Source organism: Mya arenaria, chromosome 1, assembly GCF_026914265.1.
Source record: "Mya arenaria isolate MELC-2E11 chromosome 1, ASM2691426v1".
NCBI classification, from domain to species: domain Eukaryota; kingdom Metazoa; phylum Mollusca; class Bivalvia; order Myida; family Myidae; genus Mya; species Mya arenaria.
The window spans coordinates 19332561-19358953 of NC_069122.1; the positions used below are offsets into that span (position 1 = coordinate 19332561).

A 26393-nucleotide genomic window follows, 5' to 3' on the forward strand; every position below is an offset into this window, starting at 1 on the left:
AGATTGGTTAACAAATCGCTCATTGAGAAACAACAAACATGGTTTTCAAAGGACTTTTCGCGGTAATAAGTTTTCTTTTTACTTTTTATTCGTATTTTTACCGCCAAACAAATGCTTTCACTATGCTCTTTATTTCAGAAACATTATTGAACTTGCATGGCATTCTTGCGATGTATACTATAAATTTAACTCTGCCACTGCAGAGACAGAACATGATGATTTTCCGTTAATTTCATATGAATAATTCAAAGATATTTCGTTACGCGTTTTACTTACTTTACATTGCTGTGTGTGTTTTATTTTGTTGAAACAGCATAAGTTTCAGTCCTGTCTAGCTGTCGTTCACTTAAGCAACTGATTTGTTCTTATCCACGCTATATCGTAGCGCATACACTTCAAGCGGGGTACCCAACTCGCTCATTCTAGCAACTGTTTCGTTTTGTATCCGTGTTATATCGTAGCGCATGCACTGCAAGCGGGGAACCATACTCGCTCATTTTAGCAACTGTTTCGTCAAGTACCCCCGTTATAGCGTAGTGAATATACTGTAAGCGGGGCGTAATATGCCATGACGTATAACCCATGTGTTTTTTTAAAATCTTACAATCTGAACACTTCTAACATTCACACCAAAAACAACCTCAGACTTTCATGGAAGTATTACAATGTCAGATATCTTTACATTTAACTACGCTGCAAGTTGATCGCGAAGTAATTCTTCAATTAAGGAATTTTCATTTAAATACTAAAAAACCTACTTCACAGGGATCGCATACCCCATATATTTGCCTCTCATCCTCGGCACCCGAGCGTATTCATAACCTCGGCATCCGAGCGTATTCATAACCTCGGCACCACAGCGTATTCATAACCTCGGCACCCGAGCTTATGCATAACCTCCGCACCCCAGCGTATTCATAACCTCGGCAACCCAGCGTATTCATAACCTCGGCACCACAGCGTATTCATAACCTCGGCACCAGAGCATATTCATAACCTCGGCACCACAGCGTATTCATAACCTCGGCACCACAGCGTTTTCATAACCTTGGCACCAGAGCGTATTTAAACCTCGGCACCACAGCGTATTCATAACCTCGGCACCCCAGCGTATTCATAACCTCAGCACCAAAGCATATCCATAACCTCGGCATCCGAGCGTATTCATAACCTCGGCACCCGGGCGTATTCATAACCTCAGCACTCGAGCGTTTTCATAACCTCGGCACTAGAGCGTATTCATAGCCTCGGCACCACAGCGTATTCATAACCTCGGCACCACAGCGTATTCATAACCTCGGCACCACAGCGTATTCATAACCTCGGCACCACAGCGTATTCATAACTTCAGCACCACAGCGTTTTCATAACCTCGGCACCACATCATATTAATAACCTCGGCACCACAGCGTATTCATAACCTCGACACAAGAGCGTAGTCATAACTATATGATACCATGGGCAAATCGGCTAATAAAACTTGGTTAGCTTGAGTATTCAGCAGCATTTTCTGATCAATGAAATAACCAATAACATAAGGACAGAATCTCCTTCGTGAAGAGCTATCAGAAAATTGGACAGCTAAAAACGATTCGAGACCGCGATCTCATTGAATCATTAAAAACCGATATTTAATCCGTAAATTCTATGCCATTTTCGTGCTGCAAGAGGCCATTTTCGTGTCTCATGCGACTTATCAAGCGGCCGGATTTCACCTTATTTATTATTCATGAGTACGTATTTTACAGCCGATTTGCCCAGGGTATCATATAGATTATGAATACGGTGGGGGTGCCGAGGGTGACCCCATCTGTTGTCTTCGTAAACCCTATCTCGTAAACCCCATCTCTTGCCTTCGTAAACACAATTTGTTGCCTTCGTAAACCCCATCTGTTGCCTTCGTAAAACCCATCTGTTGCCTTTGTAAACCCAGTCTCGTTGTTGCCATCCTGTACGTACTTTTGTTTTATTAAACAGCGTCTGAATAGCAATAAATATGTTTTAATCGATTAGATAAAAACTGTCTATATTAACCTCGTTTTGGTTAACATTTGTCGGCAACCAGTGTGTTTATACCACGTGATAAATTGCGTCATAAATGCTACGTCGAATGGCAACATTTTGCTTCGAATGAAAACAAAGATAGCTTCGCTATTTCTTCAAAAAATTAATTGAAATATAGCGCAGTTTACGCCGCTTACAGGGCCCCGCCTTCGGTCTTTTACCAGAGTTTGATTGAGGGTTTAGTTCCTTTAAACACTGTGACAGACTTTTTCACAAAACCGCCGCCTGACGGAGCACTGTCAAAACATTATTTCGGAAACACGTTTGTCGATGTGTTTGAAGAAACTAATTATCTTATCAAATTTCGGTAATGAAACGAAGGCTGTGCTCCTTAAGCGGCATAAACTGCCCTTTGTTTCATTTAAAATGGTGTAGTAAAAGAAATGTTATTGTTGTTTTAAGTCTTCATTTTAAGCAAACGGTTGCCTTCCGATGTAGCATTAATGACGTAATTATATCACGTGGTATACACACACTGGTAACACCACGATGTATACACAACGTGTACGAAACGGTTCTTCAACCGCTCGGACAGATCGGACTTCTACTCTATACGTGCACTAGCATGTCGTTAGCTGAACCGAAATATTTTATGAAAATGAGGCGTCATGTCGTGCGATTTGTATATACTGTCATTGTTTTAGGTGTGGTTGTGTAGTTCCCTTGTGTTGTGTGACAGCTCAAGCCAAGTCGGATCTAGCGGCGACGGATCAGGATCAGGATCAGGTTAGTACATTTATACCAGCTTTTGCAATGCCGAATATAACTGTACGAAAGCTAATAACGTCTAGAATCAATTCTAGTGTGTTCTCTAACTAGAAACAGGTACTTGTCGATGGTAAAGTTCCAATACAAGTGATTGCACCCATAACAATAACATCTTGGCTGTAATGTGGAGATATATACCACGGTACAACCTTACTTTCGAAGAATTTTAGTTTATATAAGTATCAGTACTATACAAAGATACTACGTTATGATGATCATAATGACAAGAATGGTAACCACAACTATGAAAATAACGTTCACTCTTGATTCATGGAGTAAACAATATACAATACCTAGACACATCTCGAAATGATATCACTTTAAAAGCTTTTCTGCGTTACAGTTAAAAATGAAGTATCCCTGCCATGTTCGTATACTTTTAAATCAACTGTTGCAGCTTCCCATGGCATTTGTCAGAACTGTTGCGGTGCTTGTGACGACCCTAATGCGGTGTGTGTTCCATTTGGCTGCACCTTTGTCTGTGATTGCGACGACGGATTCGCGTACTGCCCTGGATGTGGAGATGAGTGTGGAAACTGCCTGCCATGTATATGCATTTTATTGCAAAATTGAATGACAATAGGTGTTCCTGGTATCAGCATAACAAAAGCAACTCTTAAACGGCAACAAAAAACATGCTTGTACTAGCAAGCTTAACGAGCTTAAATAACTGTAGTAGACTGGTTTCAAAGAGTGGTTACTCAAACTATAAATTACTTTTATTATGTAAAAACACATATCAAGTGTTTGAAATATATTCATTTTAACTAGGTGCACTATCGGAAATTGACCAACTGATTAAACCTGTATCATTTCAGATGCCAACGTTGAAGAGCAGTGTTTCTGTGATGCCCAATGTCCGCCCTCATCGTTCTGTAACTCCCGACACGCACGAATGTGAATGCTTCCCTGGATACCTGTTTGATGGCTCCGCATGCGTCACTGACCCAGATGGTCCAGATATTATATGACTTGTTTTAGGAACGCTGTTTCCAATTTTCAGCCGAAAAGTATTGTTCGAAGATTTCGTCTAATGCGATTTCGTCTCATGCGATCAACTTGTTGAAAAGCAATGTGTATTTTAACCCTGGCAACTGTAAAGCAAGCTCAAGTTTGATTTCAATAAGGCTATCACACACCGCATTCACATTCATGTACCATCACATAGTTTAATTGGCGCTTACGCCCCGCACTCACATTTATGCGCCATCGCATAGTCTGCTTGGCGCTTATATCCCGCATTCACATTCAAGAAGTAGCACATAGTCTGCTTGACACTTATACCCCGCAGTCACATTCATGCACGATCACATAGTCTGCTTGGCGCTCATACCCCGCATTCACATTCATGCACCATCGCATAGTCTGCTTGGCACTTATACCCCGCATTTACATTCAAGCACCATCACATAGTCTGCTAGGAGCTTATACCCCGCATTCACATGCATGCACCATCACATAGTCTGTTTGACACTCACAACCCGCCACCATCGCATAGTCTGATTGGCGCTTACACCCCGCAGTCACATTCATGCACCATCGCATAGTCTGAACGGCGCTTACACCTCGCATTCACATACATGCACCATCGCATAGTATGTTTGACACGTACACCCCGCATTTACATTCATGCACCATCGCATAGTCTGATTGGCGCTTACACCCCGCATTCACATTCATGCACCATCACATAGTCTGTTTGACACTTACACCCCGCATTCACATTCATGCACCATCGCATAGTCTGCTTGGCGCTTACACCCCGCAGTCACATTCATGCACCATCACATTGTCTACTTGGCACATACACTTCGCATACACATGCATGCACCATCGCATTGTCTGCTTGGCGCTTACATCCCGCATACACATGCATGCACCATCGCATAGTCTGCTTGGCGCTTACACCCCGCAGTCACATTCATGCACCATCATATTGTCTACTTGGCGCTTACACTCCGCATTCACATGCACTCACCATCACATAGTATGCTTGGCGCTTACACCCCGCAGTCACATTCATGCACCATCACATTGTCTTCATGGCGCTTACACTCCGCATTCACATTCATGCACGATCACATAGTCTGCTTGGCGCTCATACCCCGCATTCACATTCATGCACCATCGCATAGTCTGCTTGGCACTTATACCCCGCATTTACATTCAAGCACCATCACATAGTCTGCTAGGAGCTTATACCCCGCATTCACATGCATGCACCATCACATAGTCTGTTTGACACTCACAACCCGCCACCATCGCATAGTTTGATTGGCGATTACACCCCGCATTTACATTCATGCACCGTCGCATAGTCTGATTGGCGCTTACACCCCGCATTCACATTCATGCACCATCACATAGTCTGTTTGACACTTACACCCCGCATTCACATTCATGCACCATCGCATAGTCTGCTTGGCGCTTACACCCCGCAGTCACATTCATGCACCATCACGTTGTCTACTTGGCACATACACTTCGCATACACATGCATGCACCATCGCATTGTCTGCTTGGCGCTTACATCCCGCATATACATGCATGCACCATCGCATAGTCTGCTTGGCGCTTACACCCCGCGGTCACATTCATGCACCATCATATTGTCTACTTGGCGCTTACACTCCGCATTCACATGCACTCACCATCACATAGTATGCTTGGCGCTTACACCCCGCAGTCACATTCATGCACCATCACATTGTCTTCATGGCGCTTACACTCCGCATTCACATGCATGCACCATCACATAGTATGCGTGTCGCTTACACCCCGCAGTCACATGCATGCACCATCACATAGTCTGTTTGACACTTACACCCCGCATTCACATTCATGCACCATCGCATAGTCTGCTTGGCGCTTACACCCCGCAGTCACATTCATGCACCATCGCTTAGTCTGATTGGCGCTTACACCCCGCATTCACATTCATGCACCATCGCATAGTCTGCTTGGCGCTTCATGCACCATCACATTGTCTTCATGGCGCTTACACTCCGCATTCACATGAATGCACCATCACATAGTATGCGTGGCGCTTACACCCCGCAGTCACATGCATGCACCATCATATAGTCTGATTGACACTTACACCCCCATTCACATTCATGCACCATCGCATAGTCTGATTGGCGCTTACACCCCGCAGTCACATTCATGCACCATCGCATAGTCTGATTGGCGCTTTCACCCCGCAGTCACATTCATGCACCATCGCATAGTCTGTTTGACACGTACACCCCGCATTCACATTCATGCACAATCGCATAGTCTGATTGGCGCTTACACCCCGCATTCACATTCATGCACCATCACATAGTCTGTTTGACACTTACACCCCGCATTCACATTCATGCACCATCGCATAGTCTGCTTGGCGCTTACACCCCGCAGTCACATTCATGCACCATCACATTGTCTATTTGGCACATACACTCCGCATTCACATGCATTCATCATCGCATAGTCTGCTTGGCGCTTACATCCCGCATTCACATGCATGCACCATCGCATAGTCTGCTTGGCGCTTACACCCCGCAGTCACATTCATGCACCATCATATTGTCTACTTGGCGCTTACACTCCGCATTCACATGCATGCACCATCACATAGTATGCTTGGCGCTTACACCCCGCTGTCACATTCATGCACAATCGCATTGTCTTCATGACACTTACACTCCGCATTCACATGCAAGCACCATCACATAGTATGCGTGGCGCTTACACCCCGCAGTCACATGCATGCACCATCACATAGTCTGCTTGGCGCTTACACCCCGCAGTCACATTCATGCATCATCACATTGTTTAATTGGCGCTTACACTCCGCATTTACATGCATGCACCATCACATAGTATGCTTGGCGCTTACATCCCGCAATCACATACACTTATCCTTTTATTCTCTGCTATGCCCTCATACCCATCATACACAAGAGTCATTATTTCGTTTTCACTGCTAGGTGCTGGCCTAAACGACACATGTGATGGGCACGGAGGCAATGGAGACAGAGCTTCTATTAACTGCGTCAACTGGCCAGTGCCCAAGTGTCAGGTTGTGCTCTTGTTACGGACCGTGAGGATACAAATACAATGACGATAAGACGGATTGTGTCAGTACCAGAACGGTCGGAGGTTGTGCCAACGACAAAATTTGGCCAGAAGTTATGCCAACACCGCGCTTTGACAGAATGGGATAACGAATTAATTGCGATCCATATGGACTCTACTCTGAGAGGACAAATTATATATTCTTCAATTTAACACAAACACAGCAAAACGAATGACGCATATCGATGAATTGCGATGGTGACATTCAATTAAATTTTAAGATTTGTTGAGGACATGTAAGTTTTACATACTAAATCATGTCGTATATCGCTGCTAGTATGGGGGTGATTCACACACTGTATAGAACAGAACATTTATTATAGTGTTCCCATTACTATTCAAGATTTTAAATGAAATTTGGAGGAAGCATATATTGTTTGAACCTAGCAACAAACAATGTTTACTTTTATATTATTTTTATATTTAAGTGTTTTATTTATTTGAAAATGTTTTATGCACAGCGCAAACTTTGAAAGTTTTGACGAAATAATTCATATAGGTGTGTAATGTTTAAACTAAAACAGTTTGAAAGTTTTGACGAAATAATTCATATAGGTGTGTAATGTTTAAACTAAAACAGTTTGAAAGTTTTGACGAAATAATTCATATAGGTGTGTAATGTTTAAACTAAAACAGTTTGAAAGTTTGAGGCATTTTCATTGTCAGTCCGATTTGAAAAATTTAGGAATGTCTGCATTTTCATTGTAAAAAAACAACGGGAAAACATACATTTTACTTTTTAAGTGATTTGATATCAAATGTTGGTATATCAAAAATGTTTTGCCCTACAAATAGAGATCACGCTAATTTAGTTTAACCAATTTTGATTACCTTTTATTAATAAAACACGACTTTCATTAATAAATCTTGGTTCTGCCATGTCTGGAGTTCCCAACAGGGCCGGTATTCAAAATAAATCTGAAGTCATTACTAAACTTTACTTATTTTTTAGAATATCCACAGACAAATAAAGATTATTTTTTTTAAAACATGAAAGTATTTCTGTTGAAGTAGTTTAGAAATTCATAAGTTATTATAGCACCTGACTAGTGAGAAACACTACTAAGGGAAAATAATTTAGAAAAAAAACTGAGATGTTTGATTAATACCGCCACAGCAATATAATGTCGTATTCACAAGATGTGCTTAATATGTTTTGTTTGTAAATATATTGATTGCCTATCAGAGTTTGAATTGAACATGGTATTTGTGTTTCGTTAAATCTCTGTTTTATTTATACTGTCAAAAAGGCCTAACTTTCCTATTTATAATCAAGCATTGTCTTGATAATGTTTTGTTACTATGGTCGTTATGCGTGTGACCTGTAAAAGTCGTCCCGTAATTTGTCCACATTGAATTTAAGTATTTGCTTAAAGGCCTAGTTTAGGCCTTCTATAAGTGACCCCCCCCCCCCCCCCGAAGCTTTGTACAATACACAACCTCTGTGTATTGATCTTAATCTAATTGCCTTGTATCCTGCTGTGCAGTTTTGGAAGTTTTATTATGGAAATGGACCCTATATGGCCCTGAGCCAATAAACACAGGATATTTGCCCCTGCTGTGACACCAGTGCAGTTAGCAGGAGATGCACAGCAGGGGATTGTCATGCCAAACATTCCTTAAATTATGCCTTTAATTGGAGAATAGACGTAGTAAGCAAATACCTTGCGACCACCTGAATAATAGCCAGTATACCGTGAAATAAGAGTATAGTCCTTCGTGCGTTGAAATAACTACTACATGTATAATCATACCTCACGTGACTCTACATATATGAAATTAGCTTTAGTCATTGTTAGTAATTACGTAATGTCGTGTTGTTGATGTTGAGTGTATGACTTGACCCGACACATCCCCTGCTTATGTGATGTAAACAAAAGTTCAAAGCCAAAGGGGGATATTACCCCCACTTGTTGTCTGCTATTCGCCCCGTTTTACTAACATTTCGTAAGTTGTACGTAAGTTTCCACGTACATTTTCAACTTACGTAAATAATACGAAATGCGTACGTGCGTTTTACTAAATTTATAAAGTGTAAATATTTGCGTAGGGGTAAATAATGCGTAACTCTCCGATAGGAGGTAGCACGCGCGCACCTGTCAAAAAAAGTAAACAATCGTCTGCAACAATGGAGCCGACCGCAAAGCAGCGACGTAAGGTGAATTGGTCCAGGGCGGAACAAGATATTTTAAAGGAAAGTTACTTTGAGCTAACCTCAACATTAGACAATAAGTTCTGCCCTGGACTAACTCATGTTGATAAAGATCGGGCCTGGAAGGAAATAGTGGAGCGGTATGGTATTTTTCAGTCATAAACAACAAAACATCGGTTTGTATTTGAAAGATAAATCTCTTATGTTTAGTTTTACCAATAAATATATATTGCCACAACAATTTTGACTGCCAGACTGTGGGAGGAAACCCCCCACCCCCACCCCGAAATATGAGTAAAATAATTAAATATGATATAAAAATACATATTGAAAACTCACTTAAATTTCAGAGTGAATGCGCAAGGCGTTTGTGAGAGGACACTTGATGAGTGCAAGAAAAAAATCAGTGACATAAAAACTGATGTGAAGAGACGAGAAAGGAGGAGGCGTCAGCTTTCAAATGTGACAGGGGGTGGGCCAGCTCCGAAATTGGAGGATTGGGAGGATAAGGTAAAATAATCATTTAAACAGTTTTCTTTTGAAGTAAACACAATAAATGGGGTGCTTATGAGTTGGCCCACTATAATGCCATCTCATGTATTGGACACAATCAAATGTAATTAAAATGGATTATAGGTTATGTTTCTGGGTGGCTCTTACTTATATTTTTCCCAAATTTGATAAACACCTATTTTGGCCTGATTTGTATTTTTCCCAAAGTCAACCTTTTTCCCAATTCGAAAGGCACAAGCGATAAAAATAATTCCAAAACAAATCACATATTTTTCAATCTATTGTTATATAAATATTTGAAACAAAAATGAATTTTACTGACATGAAAATGTTTTTTGTGTACAGGAAACATAACTTTAATTTTGGCCTTAGTTACATTGATTTTGTGTAACTGTTACAGATGATTAACCTGATTGGTGACTCAGCGATTGGAGGCTTTGCTGGTGTTGATACCTTCTTGATGAAGAGTAAGTGGCCTTTTTTAAATTTGTATCACCACTTACTCTTATTTTATTTACCACATACTTTCTGATCCAAAAAGGTATATGACCTCAGCATGTAAAGGGTTAACTGTTAAAGTGTTATTCTTGTTAGCATTATTGTCATTAATGCAAGCTCCAGTAATATTATGTTTTATCACTACTTTATTTATTAAAGTTGAATCAACCTACACCAATGAAACATCATCCATTAAACCTGCAGCCACTGAGCCGTTTGAAGCACTGGCAGCCTCTGAGAAACCATTGCCGTACATCATATCAGTACCATCAATGCCCATAGGTGCCACTCTTCAAGAAAGGTAATTTTAATAAGGTTATCATTGGATGCACTTCTATTCTTTGGATATTGCATTAGTTATTCAATTGATGCATTCAATGAAGCAACATCAACATTATTAAATTATAATCATCATTCAATTGTAATCATTTGTTAGTATAATATTTATTTATTCCATATTTCAATTACAACTAGTCAAGAACTTACATTTACATTAAAAAAACAAATTAACAAAAATGCAACAAATTACATAATTGTTTATTCACATTTAGTGCACCAATGGCAGTGACAGAAGACAGCGGTCAAATAGACAAAGGCAGAGGTATTGTAGTATTTCTTAATTAAATATTCTCAATCAGAAATAAAACAATATGATATGCAGTATCATTTTTGACTAATTATTTGAGTTATATTAATATTCTATGAATAATTCTAATGCTATTTACATCTTCTTTAAAATAACTGTAAAACGAATAATAACATAATAATTTTGATCAAGATATTCTTTTCATTTATTGCAGCTGCTTGAAAAATGAAATCACATTACTTTTCAGGTGCAGATAGCATTGAAAATCTTCTAGTTCAACAGAATCAGCTCCTCAGTGAAATACTCCAACAACAAAAAATTACTAATGAGTTAATGATAAATTTCTACACTTTGAAGGCATAAATATATGACATGAATACTTTATTTTACTCCCACCATATAGCGTTGTGAGCTATATTGGAATCACCTTGTCCCGTCTGTCCGTCCGTCCTGTGCCATTGGGACAAGTATACTTTTCTCCATTACTCATGTTTTTGTGTCTTGTACGGAGCAAAAATTTAAAGTCTTTGAGATATTGCTTTTAAACTTTTTATTGATATATATCTTGTTAAGGCCAATTGCAGTGCACAAAAACCATACCTCTGAGTGCACTGTTCTTTGCGTTAATTGCTTTGTTAATGTACATAATTGTTTTTTGCCCAAAGCCTTTACTTGACATGTTTAAAGTATTTTAGGTATTGAACATTTATAACTTAACTTATACCTTTTCACAGTCACAGGGCATTCAATAAGTGTACATCACTCCCTGTTGTACTGCAATATTATTACAATAAGGCGGTATAGTGGGGTTATTAATCACATACAGTGATATAATTTATTTACTCAATTGATAAAGAACTCAATAATTTGCTTATGATGGTGTTAGGCTAATTGTTAACATGACCTGATACAGGCAGTAATTTCTAGAAATGATAGTCTTGTTACACTGATATTATTTTAAGTAGTCTGTGTAATAGTTAATAGTTGACATGAACTAAATTCTTAATGATTAAGAACGGGCAGATTGAGCAAAGGCAAAGAGCCCTAACTTACTTAAAATACAACTCATTTACTGACTCATTGTCAACACAAAAAAAACACAGGGAGTGTGTATCAGATGAGTGGCAGTAGGCAGACCTTAAAACTACCTGAAATATGAAATTCTTAAATATTATGCCTATTGCTTAATAATTGCCTGTTTGCAAGTTCAGGTTTTATTATAAATAATTTTCGAAGTGTTCACCAAATCATCACGATAATATCCATAGCTGTAGTGCAGCAAATGTTAGAAGTAGAAGAAATTTAAATTCCAACTTTATTTTCAGTGACATTTGTCTTTGACAACTTAATTATTTGTGTATAATATGTTGTATGAATTTGTTCTCATCTGCTGTGACATTTACACTAATACTTATTCATAAAATGTCTGACTTAACAATTAATTTTCCAAATGATATCAATCATGCCTACATCAGAATTTACTGTGAATGGTGTATCTATTCATAAAATTGACTTTGGATATATATATATATATATATATATATATATATATATATATATATATATATATATATATATATATATATATATTAACATTTATAATTGACACTTATCAGAGTTATCTGTTCTTATGTAATATAATGTTTAATGTACTAACTTATGTAAATCAAATTTGAGGGTGAGCAAAAAAGTTAATGTTAGTCACATATAACATATACTTGTTACAGTTAACATTACAAAAAAATGTTATTTCATGTCTGTTATATGTTCATGTAAAGTTTTATGTGTCAATGTAGTAGATGTATAATTGTAAACTGGTTTATCCAGAAATATGTGTACAGATCCATGTATTTATTACAACTCTCCATGATTTTTACATCAGCTAGTGAAAAGTTATAAGAAAACTATTTCTATGTGACACTTCACAAATATGTTGTTAGTTACATTATAAATTACTTTCATTAAGTTTAAAGTCCTGTTTGTAGTTTAACTGTTTTAATAACAAAAAAGTGCTATTCAGTAACAGCTTCATCAATTCATACATTTTCATTTTAAGTGATGCCAGTTTATTCATTTGGGAACATTGGCTAAAAACAAATTGAATCTAGTTAAGCATTCAATATACTTCCATCACTCCTGTACATTTGTTATCATCCAAATATGGCATTTACCTGAACCATCATTTATTATATCATCAGCGGAAATGCATTAGCTAGTACATTTTTGAGTTATTTGAAATGATTGAATTTGCAAAGAACATGTCATATTTAGAAGAATGGTCAGGTAAACTGTATTGGCATTTCAACACAATATAAAACTTCCTTTTTACTGTGTTATAAGATTTCTTTATATATCAGATAAAGGATGATTAAAATCACCATGGAACAGCATTTGTTTTGTTACTTCAAGTTCTTCCACTGATATAATTAGGAGTATATACCCCCTCATAAACAGCATAATAAATAGAATAGCTACTGTTTCATCATATTATGAGTCATGGCTATACTGTATGTTGTAATAAGTAATTACTTTCTTCATGTCAAAATGAAATAAAATATGACAATTTAGATGGTAATCATTACATTTCAAATATGTTTGTGCAACAAATTAACAATGGTTATGATAATAGTAATGCATTGTCTCCTTTTTTCATGAATACATTCAGATTCATTATACCATGAACAAGTTTGTTCTCACTGTTTACACTATACTGAGATTTTAAAGTAATCCATATAATTGAAAGCTTCATTCAAATTCAAGGTTGTTTTACTAATTTTGGCCATTTTGGAGTTTGCGTCAACTTCATTTAAAAAGAAGATTGTCCCATATACTGAGTCATAATAGGTTTTCATGGTACAGGCACAGTTTGTCATCAGTTGTGTCAATATTGTATTTTAGTTCATACAGGTATTAATCTTTCAGACCCAATTTCTCGAAACATCTAAAGCATAACAAGCTTTGGTATCTATTTTCATTAATCAAGATTACTAATAAAAACTCTATAAAGTTAAAGATTGTTTGTCAGTAATATAAGCAAAATAATTTCTATTGAAAGTACATGTATAAAAAGTCTTCAAAATGTTTATACTGTACAAGTTAAACCGAAACCAAAATATTGGATAAAAGATAAATTCTGTTTTAAGAGACTTAAGATGTTTTGAGAAAAATGGGCAATTGTGACAGTTTATGAAAATTGATACAGAAAGTTCTTAACTTAATTATACATAAAAATGTGAATCTATCACAAGTTAATAATATTTCCTTCACTAGTCCAAATAACAAGATATGCAACCAATTAAGAGAGTTCATTTCAAAATCTTGCAATAATAGCTCTTCTGTCCCTCTGCGCATTTGGGTCAAGTGCTCCAATGTAAGGTGGTGCATTGTCAGGGGCAACATTGACTTGTCCATCAAACACGACAGCATCATCTATACACATGTTGTGCAGTTTAGCACAAACAACAAAGACTTTGGCTGCCTTCTCAGGTGTGATTTGGAGGAATCCTCCAGTCTTATGAAGACATCTGCATGAAATGAAGTGAGTGCAAACATAATATAATACCAATTAACATCATTTTTCTATGATATACCTATAGGGTCAAAATTATTGTACTAGGAGTAAACAAAATAGGGTTCCGCCTATATTTAGAGGTGCATCTATAAGTTAGAGAGCTCGGCTACATTATTGTTTGAAAACATAGAAGCACAAAGACAAATATACACCTCTTAATATACAGGTGCACCTCTAAGTTGTACATCACATCCAGTGGAATGTGATTTGTTTTTACAAAAAACGGTATGCCTATATCATAAGCTACTACTATTGCTTATTTTAAAGTGACATGTCTAACAATTGAACATATAAACATCAAATCTCGTTTAATTTAAGTTTCTTTTGATAATATTGATGAATAAACAACAAAAATAGCAGCTCAGGGATAATAATTTGAATTTAAGGTTGCAAATGAAAACAAATTAGTTTGTTATATTTTAATGAAAGAACAAATTTTTGGTCTCCTATTGTTGTTATATTTTATTCATTATTTATTTACATCTTCCATTTCAAAAGTGTTATCAATAGGGCTTTCTGAATAGAAAGACTTCATAATTAGTTGCCTTACACTTCTTTAAGTTAAGTTGCTTACTTATGAACACCAATAGATGGTAACAAGATGGTAATACTGTATTTGAAAATAAAATAATTACCGAAATCTCGACTTCAACAAACCAAACGCTCTTTCAACTACCATTCTGGTACGGCTGTGTGCCAAGTTGAATGCATTTTCCTGTTGGGTCGTAGGCCGGATCTATCAGCAATTGCATGAAATTAGTGTTTAAAGCTATTGCATTTATATTTATAACTTGCATTATATCTGGGATCGATCCAAAACCTTACCATGTTTTTACAAGTTACCTGATCATAATCTAGCAAATATGTAACCTAATATGCTACAAACACATTTTACATGATGGCGTTAATTAAATACAGACAATTACATGAAACCCTTTCTGTAATTGTATTGAACAATATTACATTAAAGTATTGTACACAATTATAATGTTTATACTTGCCTTTGGTGTGAGCATGTAAGGTTTCAGGGCATAACCCGCGTCACCAATCAGCCAACCAACATTATTTGCCTCGACCCATGCCTTCAGGCCACAGTTCTCAAATATGGTGTTGTCGTGTGTAAACCCGGGCCACTGAGCGACCACATCAGTGAATCTGCAATATGGACATATGCAGACAGATACATGATTTGGATTCCCTATGCATACAGATATTAATGCGAGTTACAGTTTTAATTCACTGAATGATTCAATACAATGTTTATTGCAGTGTAATTTGTTCATTAGGCACATACAGATAAATCATTTATTTCATCATATATGTATGTATTTAAAAATATTTCTTTAATTATCAACGTCACTTATACTACCAGGTAGTTCTAAATTTAATAATACCTCATATCAGGTGTCACTACTGCCTGCACGTTAATTGCATGGTATCCTTTTCTACACACATATATATCTTCCCTCACTCTTGGCGCTATGATGGGGATTAATGTTCCATCTACAGCTCCGATGCAATTTGGCATTCTTGCTACCTGATAAAACTTTTGTTTAATAGAAGCCAAGTCAGCCTGGGTGGTAGGGAACTTGATGTTGTTGACACGCTGGTTAATTGCGTCTACAACCTGACATTAAAAATTAAGTAAATTTATTGAATTGTTTCTTTAAATGTACATGAAGCTTAAATATGAAGGATATACATTACTATATGTAAGTACTATAACTATCGATATCCCTTTAATTAAAGAATTGTTTAATGGTTGAGCCTCTGTTTGAACACATTTTTATTTTTTCGATGAATTATTAATGATTAACATTCATGAGAAAAACATAATTAGAAGGAAAATGTTCAGGATTTTTAAAGACCTCATATCATATGGTAAAACTGTAGTTACAAATCACACATTAAATTAATTTATATACAGCAAATGTCTGTTAAAAAAGCTTTGAAAGATCTTAAAATCACAATTTTTTGCAACACCAATTAAATTAATTTAAATCAATAAATGATCAAAATGAAGTTTTAATTACTTGCCAAACAGATACACATACAGTGCTTCTGGAGACGCCATGTACAAGTCCACTCTCACTATAGAATTCACCTTTCGCCAAGAACTGCAGTGTTATGAGGAGCTACCGGTACAACAAAGAACCAAACAATTTGATATGATATTATATAAGTTATAACGGTAAATTTTGGAATGAAAGGAGAATATGACGTTGATTACAGAAGATTCAAGGCACCAACAGTTGAGTAGCAACAAAGTTGTCGGAAGAATAGCGCAATTATAAGCAAAAACCATACCTCAGTGACATCATTTGGATCAATTTCCATTGAAATGATGTTTACCTGTGTGCCATTGCGGCAAGAGCCGAGACTACAATATTCCCAGTACACAGCACATTTTAGCTTGTAGATTATAAGTTGCATATAAATGTATGTCATGCAATATCACATATTGGGGATTAAATGCCACCCAAAAGTTATAAAGCACAAACACGCTTACAAACAACTTTTCTTTTAATATCAAACACTCGATTGCTTCCATCCGGATAGAGAGAATTTCGGATACAAATTTAAATTTCACATTACGTTGATACAAACAATCCACAGTCTTTCTAAACACGTTCAAACCATGATTTAAAATCTACGATTTAGTCCTCCAATGCCTTTGTTTTAAAATCAGTTGGAAAAGCAAGTTGTGTGAAAGTTCGTAAAACAAAAGTTTCAAGCGTTTACACATCCAAGGTGAAGGTCAGATCTGAGAAAGGGAGGCTATCGTGAAAGAACGTAGGCATGTCCTTTCCGATAACTCGATTATCTTTCCCTGAATACTCTTCAAGTGGGCATGCGCAAAAAGCGGAAATTTACTTCCGGGGACTACACAAACCAGGAAGTAAACAGCAACAAGTGAAAATGGAAAGTAAAGATTCAAAACTAATAAAGAAAACGGGCAGGAAAACCCCTAAGTAGTGTTGTATTTGTAAAGGAATTTACAGAGGAAAGGTTATTGATGGGAGAAAAGTGTCATTGCACCGTTTTCCTCAGAACAAACGTTTAAAACGTGTGTGGGTGCAGCGATGTAAAACGGTCATGAGATCGTTCCAGTGGAATGAACACAGACGATTGTGTAGTGAGCATTTTGTTGGCTTCAGAGGACCTTCATTCCAGCATACACTTCCATCTATGTTTCCAACTGAGACTGGTGCTACCAAAACCTTCCAGCCAACGGTATTTTTTATTTCTTATATTAGTTTAAGTTCTTCCTTACATGCACCTCAAAATGAATTATGTTATATCAACGGTGCTTAAAAACAATGTCACAGCACTTATTTGTAAATTTTGTAATTTAAGAAATGATTAAAGAATTGTTTTCAAATACAGCCTGGAAAAATGTGTACCATATAGCCTGGCAGATTTTGTACTAAAACATTTATCTTATACAGTTTCATTTGCAATTTCAGCTCCTTGATGAAGACGTAGGTGATGATGATGATGGTGATACGGTCAATGACGATTTAGACCTAGAACTGTCAAATGATGATAGTATACAGCCACAACTGTCATTTGTATCCCCTTCCGGGCATGCCATTGATACCTCTGTCCACCTGCATGATTACTGCATGGGACCAGTACTACAGCCACAGAATCAGTCCTTTAGGTATTGTTCAATATATATATATATTGCTTCTTGTGCTATGAAATCGATCTGATAAGTTAATTACTTCTGATCATTTTTCTTCATTCTTTAACAAAAATAGGAAAATTTAAGTGTTTGTAAATGTTTAAGGCCAAAAAAACAAACATTTGGTTAGGGTTACCAGACTGTACATGTAAGATGTGGTAAATGGGTACATGATCAATTTGTATATGTTTCAGATGTTGTGACACACAGACTGAGAACAACTGTGCAGTGATGGAAGTACAAACTGAAGAAAGTTTCCTGGGAAAAACAGCAGACTTCAGTTCACAAACAGAACATTCTACTAGAGACTTTGGTGTACAATGTCAGCTACCTATGCTCACATATGATGACGTAAAATACAATGACGATTTGGTCAGTTTTTACACCGGAATCCCTAATCGAGTTGTGTTTGAAGCTTTGTTTGATGAAATCAAGGATGAAGCTGAAGTGCGGACATCAAGGCGGAAACTTAACTATAAAGATTCAGATGGAGGACGGCCAAGAACTCTAAGTGTTCTGGATGAATTTTTCATGGTGCTGATGCGCCTACGTCTAGGTCTGTTATTTGAAGATCTAGGTACTAGGTTTTGCATATCCACTTCACAATGTAGTGACATTGTTGAAAGATGGATCAACTATTTACATGTACAATTATCCTTTCTTGTTCAATGGCCATCTCGTGAGGTAGTGAAAAATAACATGCCTGAACAATTTAAAGAGAAATATTCTAACACTAGAATTATTATCGACTGCACTGAAATTTACAGTGAAACATCCAGTTCTCTTTCTTTGAAAAGTTTAATGTACAGTGATTACAAGTCTCACATGACTCATAAGATTTTGGTGGGTATAAGCCCAAATGGTGTTGTAACTTTTGTTTCTGACTGTTGGGTGGGCTGTACCAGTGACAAGAAACTCACAGAAAAATGTGGACTCTTGGACTTGCTTGAAGAAGGAGACGCCATAATGGTTGATAAGGGTTTCACTATTACAGACCTTACTACTCCAAGAGGCATTCATCTCATTATTCCACCATTTAAACAGAAAGGAAAACAATTCTCTAAACGTGAGGTTCTCCTTACAAAAGATATTGCAAGTTTACGAATACATGTTGAAAGGCAAATGGAGAGAATCAAGAACTTTCGAATATTGCATGGCAATATTCCTATAACACAGTCAAGGAGAATTTCTAAAGTGTTCAAAATATGCACATATTTGACAAATCTATGGCCACCACTTGTTCAATAATAACTCATGTGTCAATGAAAGCGTTTGTATATATCAAGCATTAGATTTAGGGATAAAAACTTGTATACTTCTAACTAGAACAATGAAATTACAATTTTGTTTTAAAATCATTTTTTCGAGCAAGTTATATGATAACATATGAGATTACACATTTGATTCAGGTTTGACAAAAATGGATAAGGAAATATGCTCATGTGAATGGATTTCAAGATTTGATTTGAAACATGTATGCATTAACTGATCAATTTATTGATATAATTTTTTGTTTGTGAAACATCTGCTTTGTATTTTGTGGTTTTATTATTTGTAACATTTCTAAGAATAAAAGTCAAAGATCACTTATTAAGTTTGGCTCTGAAATGAGTTTTTTTTTATTTGCCATGTGTAATTGATCTACCACGTACTTCAAATCATTAGTATTGAATTGCTTAAAGGATTTTTCAGTATGAACCATTTTCATATCAGTTTCATAATTGAACTAAGTGGAAATAAGAATAGGCAAGAGTGCCATAGATCAAACTGAAATGCCCGACAAATGTTAACTTTAAGATACATTAGATTAAAAAAACTAGCCCCATGCTAAATATGTCCCAATGTTTAAAGGGACTGTACACCAGATTGGCACCAATAAAGTTTTTTTCTGTAACAAATCTCAGGACAAATTATTTAATAAAATGTTTTACTCTTCTGATATGATAATGGTAAAGAAATACCAAAATGTAAAAGAAAATTGAGCTATGGATTGAACTAGTGTCACCAAAATAGCTGTCCAGTGTTGTATCCACTTTGCTACGAAGGCTTATCCGAAACCATATGAATGCTTAAGCTAATATACCTTACTTGGTTATATCCCATGATATCATCAACTAGCAAATCACGCATAAGAATGAATTCTACTAGGTATACATACCCAGTAAAAAAAAATTAATGGAGAAATATGGAAAAAATAATGCGAAAATAAATTAATTGTATACTACGGTATGTGGTACTTCAGTTAGTTAGTTTCAATGCATTGTACACATTGATACCAAGTTTATGTCAGTTTTTGACAAGTTTCTTTTTTTTTTCGATATTTCATCACACGGTGTATAGCCCCTTTAAGTTTTGCACCCTGCAAACATAAGAAAGTAACACTCATTTGTTGTTTTTAATTAGCAAGTCAGAAAAGGAGAACAACTCGACAGTCTTGAGTTATGGGCCGTGCAGTAGCTACATGCAAACCAATATTCAATTGAACATCTTCAATTGTTTTAGAGTAAAACTCAGCTACTTCTTTAAACAATGGCAATATAAACGCTATCACTATCCTGCACACAAAATGCAATAATAACACACTTGAAAGGTTAAACATATGTCCATTTATTAAGCTCAGAAATACATCCCTGAAAACTAGATAAATGGAAAGGAAAAGTAGAAAAGGTCAAACATAAAACAAGGAAATAATTAAAGTAGATTTACAGCATCGCATAATCACAATATGTTGACAAAAGTACACATACTTTCAAAATACTGCCCAAAATTTAGATTTACAACTTTTTTATTCATGGTTTCAAATTATAGTAACAATACAGTCATTTTGGAGTTTCATTTTGAATATAGTTATGAAAATAACTGAAAGCAAACAAGATATTCACATAAATTGCCATTATTGATCATTCAAATGTACATGTATAAACAACACATAACTAGACGATGTACAAATCAATTGAACAGACTCATTCCCCTTTTAACACGTTGTGCGTACAGTTCAGGAATGTATGATTCAAGGCAAAATCTGTCAAGTTGACACAACATTTTCAGCCAAAATGATTCACAAAATGCAATTCTCTGTATAGAAAGACCTACACATGTCCAAACTACAAAATCACACCATTTCCTCCCGGTGATTCCCATCTGCCCTTGGACCTGGTAGTAATATTTGTGTGTTTCCTTGAGTAACACCTTGCCATTCTCTAACTGACAAAAAAAATCATTGTCTTCACAGCATTCCTCAGGCGTTTGCATCCTCCATTTCTTAGAGGCAGGACACTTAATCTCAACCAGACCAACACTTTCTGTACAATGTGAACAGAACACAAGCCCATCTGGACTGGCACCAAGGTAGGGTCTGTCGGCACATACAACTAGACCACTGTCTTTAACTGCTAGTCCTTTGTGGTCAGTTTGCATTGCTTTCGCATACATTCTCTTTGCAGCCTTCTCATGTTTAATTCCATATTCTGTGTACTTGCTTGTGAAATTGGAATACAACATCTGCCGCAGGAGTCCGTCAGGTTCAGTTGATTCTTTCCTACGACAGATGCTGCCAAAGTTTGAAGCTGTTAGGCGTTCTTTTCTGGCCTCTTGCCATTTCCCACTTTTTTGGCCCCTTGTTAAGATTTCAGTTAATTGAATTTCTTCAGCGCTTTGCTTCAAAGAGTCAAAATGATCCAAAAACACTGTCTTACTAGAACTGTCCCTCAAGTTTACACTATCATGGTAGTTGAATGGCACAGAATGTAACACAGGGAGATCTGGTTCATTTTCAGTTGTTTCAATTTCAAAGTTTTTTAACCAGCCTACATTCAACTTCGAACCAACCAGTTTCTGCCTAAATCTGTCAATGTTAACAGTGCATCCATTGATAGAGTTCAGTTCATGGTTTTTGTTTACAGAAACTTTACGTACTGACACGTTGTACAGTTTCTTCTTTGAGAACATAAGATCTTCAGATTTCCTAGGCGACAGCTTACGTTTCCGTGGTGCAGACAGCATGCTGAAGTTGTTCCAGGCACAGGGTTTGGATGTTGGAGCAAGGGTTTTTTTACGCGTCAGGTCTTCAAGTCCATACAGCAGGGCACCAATATGGTTGCAGCATTCACCTTCACTAGATGAAAATAAAAAAATTCATTTACATGTGTGCCTTTTTACTTGTTATACTTACATGTATATTCCAAAACATTAAAGTTTGAAAATGGAGGTGAATACACAGTATTTTACACTTAGTATTTCCTGGTAGGCCATGAACATACAAAACACAAACAGTGCCATAAGTAAACACCAACACGGTGAAGGGAGTTCATTGAATCAATACATAAGCTCGCCTGTTCTTTCATTCAGAAAAAAATAGCAAAACTCAGCTAACCATGAAAGCCAAAATTATGACAGTTATAACATGTGCTTTTTTGTCTCTTGTAACAAGTGTACCAAGTTTGATAAGAAGATATGAAATAGTTTGAAGAATGCCCCAAGTTTAAGTATTTGATAATACTGACAAAATAGCCTAGCGTGTGTGGGTTTGACACCTTTCATCAATGCAGATCAGAGACTTTGATTTATCACAAATTAATTCAACTTACCCAGCTGGACAGTTGCAGAACGCGGAGTGTATGCAGCCAGTCACTTTCGACAGAAGGATCCAGGGTTGGTACTCTGGTGACTTTCTTTTGTCTGCAGTTGGAAATGATGGCAGCACGGAAGCTTGAACATAACAGTGGCTGCACTCTTCGCTTATGAGATGGACCTGAAGAATAAATTATAAATAATATTTTAATTTAAATGACAATAAATAAACAACATACATCATAGAACATATGAAAATTGTACAAAATACATTATTTTTTTTAAAATTAAGATAAGTATATAGTCAGTGTGGTTCGACACATACATGTGCTTGCATCCACCACACCCCCCTTAATTGTGGCTAGCCCCGCCTACATAAAAATGTTGAGTACATTTTTCACACCAAATTATTTTTATGTCCAAGTCAAAATAGTCCCCTTGAGCTAATTATATAACTAGATGAAGTAAACATGGCAGAAAAAACAGCCTCAGACTTATTATAAACTCACTATTTGACATACCTCAACTTTCTGTACATGTCCGTCCACATAATAAGTCCTCGCCTTCAATTGACGTTTCGAGTCTCTTTTCAGTACAATGTAGTTGTATATATCCTTTTCCTCTACAGCAGGAAACAGATCAATAGTGGACTTCCATGCCTTCAGTGTTGATGGCGGTGGAAGACCCTCGCCACATGGGAGGATAAAGCGTTCGGTTGCTCTTCTCTCTCTTTCTTCCCGATCTCTCTCCTCCAGCACGCGTTTGTCAGTTATAGAAAGTCTATATGCGCCTTTTATCCTCTCAATCAATTCGCATTTAAGACCTGATACATTCAATTTCCGGTTCGCAAGGTATCTTTTCAAATCGACGACCTTAAATGGTGTCAACTCATTGTTATTCATACACGCCCCAGTGATCTCATTGTCTACGTCGGCCATCTTGCAAAATGTATTCCCCGGAAGTAGGAAATGGAGTAGCCTCCCTTAGAAATCAGGGGAAGTAACCAAGTTATCGGAAAGGACAATTGAAACGAGCTATAGAAACGAGCTATAGAAACGATAAGTTTTCCTTCGACTATTACCTCGTCATATAAACATTTTTTACCTTTGTCATCGCTTGAATGGCATGACTTCGCATTGTTCTTGGTTTTATGTCTTCCTCAATGAGGTCGTGCAAATCAATTATTTGCTGCCTGGATAGTCTGTACTTCACTTTCACTTCATTATCATTCAAATTATTGGGAGCAAGACAAATCGGCCCCTTACCAAATCAGCCTACTACCAAATCGGCCCCTAAGACGTTTCGGCCCTGCCATTTCGTCCCCTTAATTAAAATGACTCGAGACGTTTCGGCCCCTTAGTGAAATTCAAAAGAGACATTTCGGCCCCTTAATTTTATTTTATTTTTTATCTTGAGTATAAAGAAAAACATTGTAGGTCGTCTTATAAATGTCAATGAGATCTGTAAATAAGTTGTAAATAAAATCTTTAAATTTAAAAATAGACAGATATGCATGAAAAACATTGATATGACTGATATAAAAATATAATTAAAATCTAAATAACTATTAACCCTGATTTTTAATATAAAATGTTAGAAATTTTATTTGTTATAACTGTTAATTATTAATTGATCATTAAAGACTTCAAAGAAAATTTGTCTTTGAACCATGAGTTCTTTGTTGCAAGGCAATCCGTTAGTGTTGTGGGTGTGAAAAAGACATTCAAAGACGTGTGAATGAATAATTGTCTTTAATTTATTAATGTTATTTGGAGTTGATTGAAGATGATTTGAGTAATATAATCAACGTAAGTATATATATCAAATCGTTTCTAAAAGTGGGTATCAGTAACAAGCCCATACATACTGCTATCCTCTCAGACTCGCTATCATCATTGCAGTCTATACAAAACAGAGGTAGCAGCTCCAGACCTGATTTGATAAAAGACATTTTGGAACAAAATGATAAGTGTCTGGAGAAAAACTTAAAGGTTACCATGGTATGGGTCCCAGCTCATGTCGGCCTGAAGGGGAATGAAGTGGTTGACGGGCTTGCAAAGGAGGGCCTCAGGCGTGTGGAGGTGAATGATCCGGTCCCTCTTGCACCCACAGAGGTCTATTCACTAGCCCGCCGGCACGTCATAAATGAATGGCGGTCGGCGAGGACACCTAAAACATACATTAATACATTTGATAGGACCTCTGTGAGTCTCCAGCCTCCAAATAAATATTCTAATTTCTTTAGAATTGATAAATGCATAACGAGGCTGAGACTGGGCACATCACTTCTCCCAGGAAGTGCTGGGAAATATATTCTCAAAAGTGATCCGAACTGTGCTCGGTGTGGAGTGACCTGTGACACTTCCCACATTCTGTTACACTGTGACACTTACAGGGGACAGAGGGCAGAACTTAGGGCAGCCCTAACTTTTTCTGGTTTGGATTATAATATAAACAATATTCTAAACCCCAGCAAGGCTGCCCAGAGGTCTGTCTTCAGGTCACTTGCCAAATTCCTGGTTGACTGCCAGATAACCGACAAAATTTAGACATAATATACAATGTGTTGTATATCATAATATACAATATGTTACAATATTTTTAATTATATTTTTATTTTTATTTATAAAGGTCGGTTGTCTGGAAGCTGTCGGCACTTTTAATTAATTGCCCCATAACTGGATTTAGCATTCTCTATTAAATACTGTCAGGAACAGTCTAATTTAATATGTTGTTCATTTTTGAACATCATATATATATATAATCTATGCTATTATTTACATTTTTAATTTATATTTTATCTTATTTAATTATTAATGTTACCCCTTTTACCGGCAGCTTTATCCTACCCAGGTCAGGTGTCGGGAAGGTTCCATTCAGTACCCCAAGACTCCTAGCAAAAATAACATTTAATTATCTATCATAAATTGAAAAACAAAGTGAATAATACAAGGCCTAGCCAAATATTCTTAGTAACAAATTATACAGGTTGGAAATTAGTAACAAAACTTTGACCAACCACAACTAAATCTTAAAAGCTTAAATAGTAGCCTTACAATTTTGTTTACTATAATCTTTATAGTATTCACCGTGGGAAACACATTCCAACGGTCACGTGATTTTCATTGATCAAGTTTGTTTATACTCTCGATCGTGAGAAATACCTATCGATCAGTAGTATATATCGTAGTCATATAATTGTGCACACTGACCCGTATAAATACTACTAGTGGTGTGTGTTTTATTTAACAATCATTGTGAATTTAACGGTAAAATTGCCCTTCGATAGTCCGTCTGTTTAATCCTCCGCCATTGAGTGAATTTGTCACGTGACACTTTCCTCCCACATGGTATCTCCTTCAATGGAGAGTATTCAAGTAGCCTAAATCATGGCACCCGGCGAACTCGTTCTTTTCTCTATCCCGGGGTGGGAAAAATAGTCATACTGAACGGAGCCACCCCTGTAGAATAGCACAAGCATTCACAATTAATTCCTTTTTTTATTTTTCAAGCATTAAACCCCATACATTTATGGGAAGAAGGGCTTCTGGGAGTTTGTTTATATGTTGCTTTAATAATTCACCAGCCGTTGTATATTATAAATTTACCGTTCCTCCGGGGTGAGAATCCTTTTTATGTAAATAATGTATATAACATTTTAAATTATTATATAATATTTTAACAGTGGCCCTGAAAAGGATCGTTTTCTTTCTTATAGTTAGTAATGTCTTTGTTTATGCCAGTACTAAACTACCATCCGGAAACGGCTCTAATATAAATAGCGATATTTTAAATACACCCTGGAGGATCAACCAATCTATATTTTATTTCATAATTTAATCAATCCTTGGCAACGCTTTCA

The 26393-nt window shown here is 36.7% G+C and overlaps 6 protein-coding genes across 6 annotated transcripts in view; 3 read left to right on the forward strand and 3 right to left on the reverse strand.

Moving 5' to 3' along the window:
• The window catches only part of LOC128224324 (tRNA N6-adenosine threonylcarbamoyltransferase, mitochondrial-like), a 451923-nt gene extending 425762 nt beyond the window's left edge, over window positions 1-26161 (reverse strand). Inside the window, exons 1-3 of the mRNA XM_052935154.1 lie at window positions 25744-26161; window positions 25355-25424; window positions 24528-24700 (exon numbers count right to left, since the gene is read on the reverse strand). The gene's annotated coding sequence lies outside the window, so the exon portion shown is untranslated. The remainder of the gene's footprint in view (window positions 1-24527; window positions 24701-25354; window positions 25425-25743) is intronic.
• Window positions 9020-11088, forward strand: LOC128225285 (uncharacterized). The gene is made up of 6 exons (XM_052935388.1): window positions 9020-9246; window positions 9457-9616; window positions 10020-10086; window positions 10277-10418; window positions 10669-10718; window positions 10951-11088. The coding sequence occupies exons 1-6, from the start codon at window positions 9083-9085 to the stop codon at window positions 11064-11066; spliced, it is 699 nt and encodes a 232-aa protein (XP_052791348.1). The 5' UTR covers window positions 9020-9082; the 3' UTR covers window positions 11067-11088.
• Window positions 14014-16611, reverse strand: LOC128225270 (putative nuclease HARBI1). Its single transcript, XM_052935384.1, has 5 exons — window positions 16582-16611; window positions 15669-15901; window positions 15276-15429; window positions 14910-15010; window positions 14014-14227 (listed from the first exon to the last, which is right to left on the reverse strand). The coding sequence occupies exons 1-5, from the start codon at window positions 16609-16611 to the stop codon at window positions 14014-14016; spliced, it is 732 nt and encodes a 243-aa protein (XP_052791344.1).
• LOC128223647 (uncharacterized) lies at window positions 16416-19548 on the forward strand. The gene is made up of 3 exons (XM_052933322.1): window positions 16416-17508; window positions 17742-17938; window positions 18157-19548. The coding sequence occupies exons 1-3, from the start codon at window positions 17371-17373 to the stop codon at window positions 19208-19210; spliced, it is 1389 nt and encodes a 462-aa protein (XP_052789282.1). The 5' UTR covers window positions 16416-17370; the 3' UTR covers window positions 19211-19548.
• On the reverse strand, window positions 20777-23469 carry LOC128225286 (uncharacterized). Its single transcript, XM_052935385.1, has 3 exons — window positions 23053-23469; window positions 22549-22712; window positions 20777-22076 (listed from the first exon to the last, which is right to left on the reverse strand). The coding sequence occupies exons 1-3, from the start codon at window positions 23467-23469 to the stop codon at window positions 20912-20914; spliced, it is 1746 nt and encodes a 581-aa protein (XP_052791345.1). The 3' UTR covers window positions 20777-20911.
• Window positions 24529-25080, forward strand: LOC128225302 (uncharacterized). Its single transcript, XM_052935386.1, has one exon. The coding sequence runs from the start codon at window positions 24529-24531 to the stop codon at window positions 25078-25080; it is 552 nt and encodes a 183-aa protein (XP_052791346.1).
• Window positions 26162-26393: the final 232 nt, after the last annotated feature.

What these genes read in the sequence shown, in the direction of transcription:
- LOC128225302 (XM_052935386.1), top strand. Translation starts at nt 24,529, where the DNA reads ATGGTATGGGTCCCAGCTCATGTCGGCCTGAAGGGGAATGAAGTGGTT.
- LOC128225285 (XM_052935388.1), top strand. Translation starts at nt 9,083, where the DNA reads ATGGAGCCGACCGCAAAGCAGCGACGTAAGGTGAATTGGTCCAGGGCG. An exon ending in TGGAGGATTGGGAGGATAAG is followed by an intron (nt 9,617 to 10,019) that starts GTAAAATAATCA and finishes TAACTGTTACAG; the next exon opens with ATGATTAACCTGATTGGTGA. An exon ending in TCAAATAGACAAAGGCAGAG is followed by an intron (nt 10,719 to 10,950) that starts GTATTGTAGTAT and finishes ATTACTTTTCAG; the next exon opens with GTGCAGATAGCATTGAAAAT.
- LOC128225270 (XM_052935384.1), bottom strand. Translation starts at nt 16,611, where the DNA reads ATGGAAATTGATCCAAATGATGTCACTGAG. An exon ending in GTAGTGACACCTGATATGAG is followed by an intron (nt 15,430 to 15,668) that starts GTATTATTAAAT and finishes TCCATATTGCAG; the next exon opens with ATTCACTGATGTGGTCGCTC. An exon ending in CTTACATGCTCACACCAAAG is followed by an intron (nt 15,011 to 15,275) that starts GCAAGTATAAAC and finishes AATTGCTGATAG; the next exon opens with ATCCGGCCTACGACCCAACA.
- LOC128223647 (XM_052933322.1), top strand. Translation starts at nt 17,371, where the DNA reads ATGAGATCGTTCCAGTGGAATGAACACAGACGATTGTGTAGTGAGCAT. An exon ending in CCAAAACCTTCCAGCCAACG is followed by an intron (nt 17,509 to 17,741) that starts GTATTTTTTATT and finishes TTGCAATTTCAG; the next exon opens with CTCCTTGATGAAGACGTAGG. An exon ending in CCACAGAATCAGTCCTTTAG is followed by an intron (nt 17,939 to 18,156) that starts GTATTGTTCAAT and finishes TATATGTTTCAG; the next exon opens with ATGTTGTGACACACAGACTG.
- LOC128225286 (XM_052935385.1), bottom strand. Translation starts at nt 23,469, where the DNA reads ATGGCCGACGTAGACAATGAGATCACTGGGGCGTGTATGAATAACAAT. An exon ending in GACATGTACAGAAAGTTGAG is followed by an intron (nt 22,713 to 23,052) that starts GTATGTCAAATA and finishes TTTATTCTTCAG; the next exon opens with GTCCATCTCATAAGCGAAGA. An exon ending in TTCTGCAACTGTCCAGCTGG is followed by an intron (nt 22,077 to 22,548) that starts GTAAGTTGAATT and finishes ATTTTCATCTAG; the next exon opens with TGAAGGTGAATGCTGCAACC.